The 9327-nt window shown below is 45.0% G+C and overlaps 1 protein-coding gene across 1 annotated transcript; it reads left to right on the plus strand.

Annotated features, from left to right (window-relative positions):
- Positions 1-7627: 7627 nt before the first annotated feature.
- LOC123408119 (transport inhibitor response 1-like protein) lies at positions 7628-8763 on the plus strand. Its single transcript, XM_045101309.1, has 2 exons — positions 7628-7852; positions 7950-8763. The coding sequence occupies exons 1-2, from the start codon at positions 7628-7630 to the stop codon at positions 8700-8702; spliced, it is 978 nt and encodes a 325-aa protein (XP_044957244.1). The 3' UTR covers positions 8703-8763.
- The last annotated feature ends 564 nt before the right edge of the window (positions 8764-9327 follow it).

Below are 9327 nucleotides of genomic sequence, written 5' to 3' on the forward strand. Positions count from 1 at the left end.
GCCTAACCATAGCCTAACCCTAGCCTAACCCTAAAACAACCATAATGCACACATCCAAACAACCCTAATCCTAACCCCATCATACCCCTTATCCTAACATACAAACAAATAAAACAATATCATATACATCCCACATTTCATGAAAAACTAGGGTTTTCTCAAATTTGCAAAAAAAAAGAACACAAAATATTTTCCTTTGGATGAGAATGAGGGGAGAGGTGGGGATTACCTTAGGGGAGTGATTGGACAACAAATGCCCGGTCCAAACCTTCAGATGTGCTGATTTAGAGAAGGATTTGAGGGAGGGGGCAGTGGCTGGGAGAGGGGCTGGGGAAGGGGAATGAGGGAGGGGGTGGGGAGGGGGGCTGGCCCGTGGCCAGTTAAGTCCATGTGTGGCGCCTAAGCGTTAGGCGCCACACATTACAATGTGTGACGCCTGAGGCTTAGGCATCACACTGCCTGGGGGGTGGGTCCCTCCCTGCCACGTGGTCGGGGTGTGGCGCCGAACCGCTAGGCTTCACACAGTGCAGTGTGGCGCCTAGATGTCGGACGCCACACAAAAGGGTCAGGCCGGTGAATTATTTCCCCTGAAGGGTCAATCCGTGAGTTCTTTCGCCTCGGGGGTCATTTTTGTCAATTTTGCCCTAGCGGTGCAGAAAATCCTGAGTGTCCTTGGTCGGACGGAGAGCATAGTCGAAAGTACCATAAATTCCATAAAAAGAAAATTGCACTTTGATTATTTTTTTTCTTGTACCATAAATTCCATAAAAAGAAAATTGCACTTTGATTTTTTTTTTCTGCTGGTGAACCAGAAGTTGTACAAGCAGGGCATTCGGAGCAACGCGCTCCGCGTCTACGTCATGGTCGGGCTGCTGGGCCTCATGGGCGCTTACGCCGCCGGCAGCGGCCGGCAACTGCGCACATCCATCTATGTCTTTGCGTTGGTGACCGTGGTGGTCGTCTTCGTCTTCCTGCAGATCCTACTTTTCCTGTCGGCAGAGAGCGTCCACTCTCCGGAGCTGCTATGGCCTGCCAGCCGACTGAAGGGGTCGTTCCAGCCGTTGTCGTCACTGTCGAGATGGCTGGACGGCAAGAGAGATGACGATGATCGATATGTGAAAAGTACCTACCTGATGCTGCTCGGCATCCTTGGAACGAGCGTGACATACCAGGAGGGTCTCGCGCCTCCTGGCGGCACGTGGGGCGAGCCCCCATCGCTGTCGCCGTCCCCATCAGCAAGCCCGCCCAGTGTCGCCGGCAACCCAATCCTGCTTCAATCCAACCCACGCGGTACCAGGCCTTCTTCTACTGCAACGCGACATTGTTCATGGCCTCTATCGTCGTCATTATGCTGCTGCTGCAGTACACTGTGAAGAAGAAGCACGTCGCGCCGTTGTGGGCGCTGCAGGCCGCCGTGGTGTTGGACCCGTTCGGCCTGCTAGGCGCCTATGCTGCCGGCAGCTGCAGGGACATCGAGACGTCCGCGTATGCATCACGCTTGTCGGTGTCGTGGTCGTCTTCATCGCAATCTACGTGTTACTGTCGTTCGACGTAGTGCAGGGGAGGGCCAATAAGCTCATGGTGTGCAAGTACTTTTCTAGAATGATGGAAGAACGGGTGTGGAGGCACTTGGGAGTTAGCAATGGTGATGATCAGTCAGCTGCATCAAGTGCGAGTGTGTAACTAGTTAGTTCTTCCTGTCTGCATTCCCTTATTTGTTAGGGACTATGTCCAGTTCACCGGACGTTAATGACAGATCCAAACGATTCATCTTTCCTAATTTACATACACTAGCTCTTTTTATTTTGTTTTCATATTGTGTCGGTTTGTACATTGTACACTAACATTTAGTTTAATTATCAACTTCTTTCCCCTAGGTCAAATTTATCGTGGTATTTATACCTAAGTTATGAGCTCCGGATGCATACATTACTGTGCTATTTGCACAGAAGTAACAGTGGTACTTTTCAATAACTTTATATTCGGGTCTAAAGTTATTGTGTTGTTTATAATTTAGTTATCAGGTCTATGATGTGTGAGTTATCATGCTATTGACAAAAAGTTACCGAAAGTATATTACATCAACAACCCTCCCCGCTCACACCACCGTCGTCAAACTTACCAAGACTGGGGCACATAAGTTATCAGGTCTGCAATGTGTGAGTTATCATATTATTCACACAAAAGTTATCAATGGTATATTTCATCAACCATCCTCCCCTCATCCGGTCATCAAATTTACCAAGACTGGGGTACATTAGTTATCAGGTCTACGATGTGTGAGTTACCGTGCTATTCACATAAGTTACCGGGTATATGTCATCACCCCTCCTTCACGAAAAGTACCAGGACCGGGGTGCATAAGTTATCAAATCTCCGATGTGTGAGTTACCATGCTATTCACATGAAAGTTACCGGGAGATATTTGATCACCCCCCCCCCCCCCGCCGAAGTTATCAGGACCGGGCTACATAAACTATCAGGTCTATAATGTGTGAGTTATCAGCGTGTTTGTTTGTAAGTTATCAGGTCCGCGAGGCGTTAATGACCATGTTATTCACACAACATTATTGAAAGATTTTTCAACAACAAAAATCAGGTAAAAATAATCACAGTGTTCGTACGTGGGTTATCAACTATGTTGTACATGTATTACATGATATGTACGTGTTATTAACAATAGATCTTGTTTCCAAGGTCTCGTGATGATTTCCTTTTGTGAAAACAGAATTTTAATTAGAACGACGGTTGCTACATATCAATTTTGAATTTTTTAAATTGAAAAAAATATAAGATGTCATAAGTTTTGTTCTCTAATGCATGCATGCATGTGCATATGAAAAAGGTAGGAGGATAATTTTTCATGTCATGTTAACTTCAATGCAACCACGATAATAACTTATGTAGCACACATGTGATTACTTAGGTATCCGATACGTGGTAACTTCGACGAGAAAAAAAAATCGTCGAAACATATCAATATGGGATTTAGTTTTGAAGGTCTCGTCGAGGCGATTCTTTTTTGTGAAAATGGATTTTGAATCGGAGCAATGGTTTGAGCTACAAAACATTTTGAAGTTTGAATTTTATTGGAATCTTTAATGGCATCATCATTTATGTCTCTATATGCATGCATGCACACTTACGATCAATTAAAGATAATTAATAATGATGCGGATCTGTTGAAGAATTCCGGACGATAGGAACTTAGCAAAACCGATTTATTATTTGTCAGCACAACAATGCAGATGAACCGACTATGTATAGTTCATGCTGCATCTAAGATCTAAAGTAGTCCTGGTAATAGATAAATCAAACCAGGCTTCGCGTTTTTAGCAATGAACTACTTATACAAAAAGTTATATGGTGAGCAATTTTTCTCGCTTTGTGTGATAAGTGGAATAGCACAGGACACAAATAGATGTCAACATAACATAAATCCCCAGAGTATCTTCAATAGATGATGTATATTTTGATACTTCAAATCATTGATGTAAAAATTTGAAGCATCAAAATATATTTTTTACATCTCCAAAAAAGACACAATTTTAACAGATGATCCAAAATGGAGATGTAAAATAACAACTTCAATAAATGATCCAAAACAAACATGTAAAACAGGAGGCGGCCGCGCAGCTCGTGTTCAACCATTGTACAACCGCACATCTTCTTCTTCTCCGCGGTTGTTGCTCTTCGACGCCATATGGTGATGACGGCGGCCGGAGCAAGTCGGGGTGGCGACGGGTGAAGAGAGGTCGGGGCGGCGGCCGAGTGGGGAGCCGGCAGCGGCGTGTGACGCGGGGCGGAGGCAGACGGAACTAGGCGGCGGCGTGCAATGCAGGCGAGGGGTGGGCGGCAGCGGGCGGAGCGGAGGCGTACGGGGCGGGGGCAGACGTCTAGTAAATGTTTGCTGAGCTTCCAGTGCTCGCACTCGGTAGTCATTTTTGTAAGTACATTTTTTTAGCAATAAATCTTTGCCATGCCTATATCTCCCGTACTAGGCATAGTTTTTTAGGTGTTCTCAGGCTTTGCCATGTGTCACCTTTGGCCAAGTTATGCAACACTCAGGAAAATGTTGATGTTGCCAGCGGTACCCACGTGGCACCTCTGCCGAGATCCGAACTCGGTAAAGGATGCCATCGTCGGGTATAAAACTCGGCAAAAGTTGACACAAGTGTCTTCTCCTTACACATTGTATCTTAAATGGTTTAGGAAGCCCGCATATCACAATTGTAAAGGAGATAGATATAACAATAGCAAGTATTGTTAGTTGTGATTTTATGTTTGAAGGCCGAGCTTCCAACCAGGAGGGCACACAATCTTGTAAAAAAATTCTATTTTGTTTGCTGATGAGGATCGTCGCTTGTAGCTTCTACATCGAGATGACCCCTTTTGTATCCCTATATTTTTATTTGAAATTAATAAAGAGTGTGGATTTTCAGCTCCCAGATGCCTAGGCACCTTCTCTGAACAGTAAAATAAAAAAAAATCTACAATTTTGCAGCATCAAAGAAGATCAAATTGTGTAGATGCTTGCAAGTTTTTATGCCAAAAAACCATTCGAGGAGCTATACACATGAATAAGATTTCGGTGCTTGAAGTTTGAGCAGTTTTAGCATTGAAATCTAAAACTCGTTTATATACCTCTCTACATAATATTTTGGCATAAAAATTTACAATCAAGTACAAAGTTTGATCATTTTTTATGCTGCAAAGTTTCAGATTTTTTATTTTTATTTTTTACTATTTGGATTTTACTGTTTATAAAAGGTGTCTATAGGTATCCGGGAGCTATCACACCATTCTCATTAATAAAGCGTGGGGATCCTTCAAAAAAATGCATACGATTATCTTTTGGTCCTTTGGGCAACCAAGGAAAACAATTAAACTATAAGTACAGTCGCATGTTGAATTGTTGATGACTACTTAAACTTGGAAATGAAAAAACCATGACGGAAACCGTCCGCTCTTCCACGGCAGCGATAGCGACGAGTCCTGCAACAACGGGGTGAACGCCTTGTCTCTAATGTTGTACACGCCAGAATCGCCGAAATTTGCCTCCGGCTGCTTCCATTTGTAGAGTCTGTTGAGGAAGTAGATACAGTCTTGTCGAACTCCATGACCGGCGGGCAGAGACATGGAGCACGGCCTGCTAACAAAGAGCGCTTGGCCTTCTAGGCTGCCGTCCAACTTCTTCCACCGGCGTTCGCTCAGGTCTGCCTCCCACACCTCCAACCGGAAAGTTCTTCTGCCATCCGGGGCGCAGGGCGTACATGGGGGGCGGACCCATCGCTTCACCATCAGGAGCTTGCCACCAGACTCGACCAGATACATCTCGACGAATGGAAAGAGGAAAACGTCTTCAAAATCTTGGTGGTGTTGTTCCCATGGGTGCTTTATCAATTCGGTACTGTACTTGACTTCATCGCCTTGGTGGCCATTGTTGAGCTCGAGGGTTTCGAGGATATGGCTCTTGGAGAGGGCGTAGATTTTCCCTTGGAACAGGACAATGTCGATGGCGTCGTCGGTTCTCAGCACCCCCAGGAGGCACGAGTTGCTCTGGCCGGCCGGTCGGCAAGTAGAAACGATGACATCGCGTTCTATCAGGACGGCGACGATGGGGTCGTCCGATGCCGATGCCGATGACACCACCACCTTTCCTATGGCTTTCATTGGCCCGTCTTGGTCCTGGGAGTGAGGGGTGCGCCTGAGCTCGTCTCGCTTTCGGTGCCGCACGTTGTAACTCCGCAAGAGATCAGCTAGCTCGGGGAGACGGGTGGTGGCGCCGGAGAGAGCGTTCACGAGGGAGCAGCTGCCGTCGCGCTGGTGCACGAGAAACAGCATGTTCTCACCGGCGCTGTAGCGCCAGCAGTCATTGGGGAGACGCAGGCGGTAGTGCGGGTGCGGCGTGTTGTCGTTGGCCAGGTCGAAGAGGGTGCCGTCGCCGAACACGACCCAGGGGAGCCGCGTCGATGGGAGCTGGCTGGCGGCGGAGCGCCATGACCTGCAGACAGCGCCTGCTCGGACGCGGTCCGCCAGGGATGCGAGGCGGCGGAGGGCCAGGAGCAGGAGATCCTCTGGCAGACCTGGCCAAGCAGATCGGCGCTTGTCTTTCGACATCACGAAAACCTAGCTTGGTTGATGATTCAGGTAAGAAAATAAAACGTGCGTGGTTCTATGAAGTCGTGTTTATATGAACCGACTTGCCTTTCCTTTTTAATAAAAGTCTATATCTCTCCATAATACCTATATAATAATAAAGCAAATTGAATTCTGGTCGTTCGTCTTGAAAATTACCCTAAAGTTTGCATAAATTACCCACCATGCCATCGGTAACTAATAAAAAACGTTTTACAAAGCGAAAATATCTTGGACTGGACCGGCCCATGTAAAAACCTCCTATATTACGCTCTGCATGCTGGAAAAATATCCAGCACACCCTATGGGCCGGCCCATGCACAGGCGCCTGCTTTTATTTCTGTTTATTTATTTATTTTCAATTCCGTTTTATTTTTTTATTTTAAATAATTTAAAACTTCAAATAATTTTTAAATTTTTAATAAACTGAAAATTAGAAATCAACATATTTAAAAAACTAAAAATGTTGGTGACTTCAAAAACTGCTCGGAGTTTTGTAAAAAATGCTCGCATATACAATAAAATGATTGCAATTTCGAAAAATGTTTGTACAATAAGAAAAGTCCATGATCTCAAATACAATTCCATGTATTTAAAATTACTAAAGGCATTTAACAAAATGCTTTCTAATTCAAAATATGTTAATGCATTTAAAAAATGTCCTAAAATTTTAAAAATAGCTAATGCCTGTTTTGATAGTTTCTTTTTTTATTTCAAATTTTCCAGTCCATTTATTTTTATTTATAATTTAAATAATTTAGAATTACAAAAACTTTAATAATTTTTTATTTTTCGCAAATTCCAAAACAATGTCCATGAATTTAATAAATATATTGCTGATTTATAAAAATGTTTGTTTATTCAGAAAAACTTCATGCGTTTCAAAAAATGTTTGTGAATTTAAAATAACATCCTCCAACATAAAAAATGTAAAGATTGTTTCAGCTTGTGAATAAATTAAAAAAAATAAACATTTTCTTGCATTTGTGCACAAAATTTCTAAATCAAACGATGACATGTGAACATAATATGGTCACGATCATTGGAGATTATGTTTTTTTTCCGTGGCAATCGTACGGGTCATTTTGCTAGTAATAATAAAACAAATAGGATTTCTGGTCGTCCGTCGTGGCATTTTTACAAAAACACCCCTCTATTTTTTGGTATTCAACCCGCGGTACGTTTTTAAGTGATACGAAGAGAAAAACGTTTCGTTTTTGTACAAACGCCCCTGTAGAAAAGAAAAAAAGCCTACCTTCCACAGATCCCGATCGACATCCCCCGCACCCAACTTGCCACCCGCCCACCGCCCCGCGCCAGCCGACCGCTCGCCGTCGGCACCGTCTCCATGCTCCATCCATGAAGCTCCGCCCCCAACCGCCTTCATCCCCTGCACCCACGAGCAGCCCCTGATCCGCTCCCCGCGCCGCCGCCCCGATCCACGTCGGATCCCGCCGCCGGCGAGCTGCCGAAGCCGTCGCCCCGAGCCATGCCTCCTCCGGAGCTCTGCCCAGATCCGGAGCGCCGCCCTGCCTCCTGCGCCTCCCCGCTCTCCCTGCCTTTCCTTGCGCCGCAGCCTCGCGCTGCCGCAGCTCGCGCCAGCAGCCGCTCCCACCGCGCGCCTCACTTGCCCCTCAATTTTAGCTTTGCGGCTCTAACTGCCGAAGAGTTCATACCAGTTATTCGCCACTGCATCAATCTTCGCACTTTATGGGTAAGTATTTTGTGAATTTTCCCGTCGGTCACATTGATAGATATATTGGTTTATGTACTTTGACATCAGGTCTTGGTGTTCCAATTTCTTATTCTAGGTTCTTGATACTGTGGGTGATGAAGGCATTCGGGCTGTGGCTGAAACATGCTCAAATCTCCGTGAGCTACGGGTTTTTCCTCTGGATGCCACTGAGGATTCTGAGGGCTCAGTCTCAGATATTAGTCTCCACGCAATCTCAGAAGGCTGCCGGAAGCTCGAGTCGATTCTCTACTTCTGCCAGTGCATGACAAATGCAGCAGTTGTTGCCATGTCCGAGAACTGCCCTGACCTTTTGGTGTTCCGCCTCTGTATTATGGGCCGCCACCGCCCTGATCGGATTACTAGGGAGCCCATGGATGAGGGTTTCGGGGCGATTGTGATGAACTGCAAGAAGCTCACCAGACTTTCAGTCTCTGGCCTGCTCACCGATAAGGCGTTTGCACACATTGGAAAACATGGAAAACTCATAAAGACTCTGTCTGTTGCCTTTGCTGGGAATAGTGACATGTCTCTTCAACATGTGTTTGAGGGATGCACTAGGTTGCAGAAGCTTGAGGTCAGAGACAGCCTTTTTGGCGACAAAGGACTGCTCTCTGGTCTGAATTATTTTTACAACATGAGGTTCTTTTGGATGAACTCATCCAGGCTAACTGTTAGGGGTTGTCGGGATGTAGCTCAGCAAATACCTAATCTGGTGGTTGAAGTAATGAAGGAAAATGAAGGGGAAATCGATACCGTTGATAAACTGTACCTGTATCGATCATTGGCAGGACCAAGGGAAGACGCTCCATCATTTGTCAACATCTTGTAGTACTGCCATTGAAGAAGTTTGTTGTAAGGTCATGTTTGTTCTACTATTCCTGACCATTGCTGTTGTATTCCTTTTCAAGTATCGCCAGAGCCAGAGAGGAAGCTCTCCGCGAATGATTTTGAATTACGGGAAATATGAATGCATCATTAGTTAAGCAGATCATCAATTATTCTTTTCTGGGCTGATTGAGTTGAGGCTTGAACCTGTACGAGGTTTCTTTGATGTATGTATCTTAGTGAGGCATCTCACCTTATTCCCAACGGAATCTGAGCTATTTTCCTGGCCAGAACCAGACTGATGCCTTTGTTGTACCATAGTTGAGTTGTCGGAACTGATTAGTTATTGCACAGAGACTGGCTGAAGGTCGACTCCAATTCGGCAGCAGATTTTACATGGTTCCTTTTGCCCTCGAGTCTGCAGCCATTGATGTTTTTCCATGTACTGTTCAATCTATTTGCTCAGACGAAGGAACGGCATTATCTACGTTGGAATGTTTCATAAACTTTTTGCCTTGTATTTTAGATTATCCCAGCTACGATAAATTTCCTCTTCCCATTTTTTTATAGTTTCCACAACTTATTTTTGTAGATCAATGTAGACCACTACCACAACGCAAGAGGAAAAA

This window comes from Hordeum vulgare, chromosome 7H, assembly GCF_904849725.1.
Source record: "Hordeum vulgare subsp. vulgare chromosome 7H, MorexV3_pseudomolecules_assembly, whole genome shotgun sequence".
Taxonomy (NCBI): Eukaryota; Viridiplantae; Streptophyta; class Magnoliopsida; order Poales; family Poaceae; genus Hordeum; species Hordeum vulgare.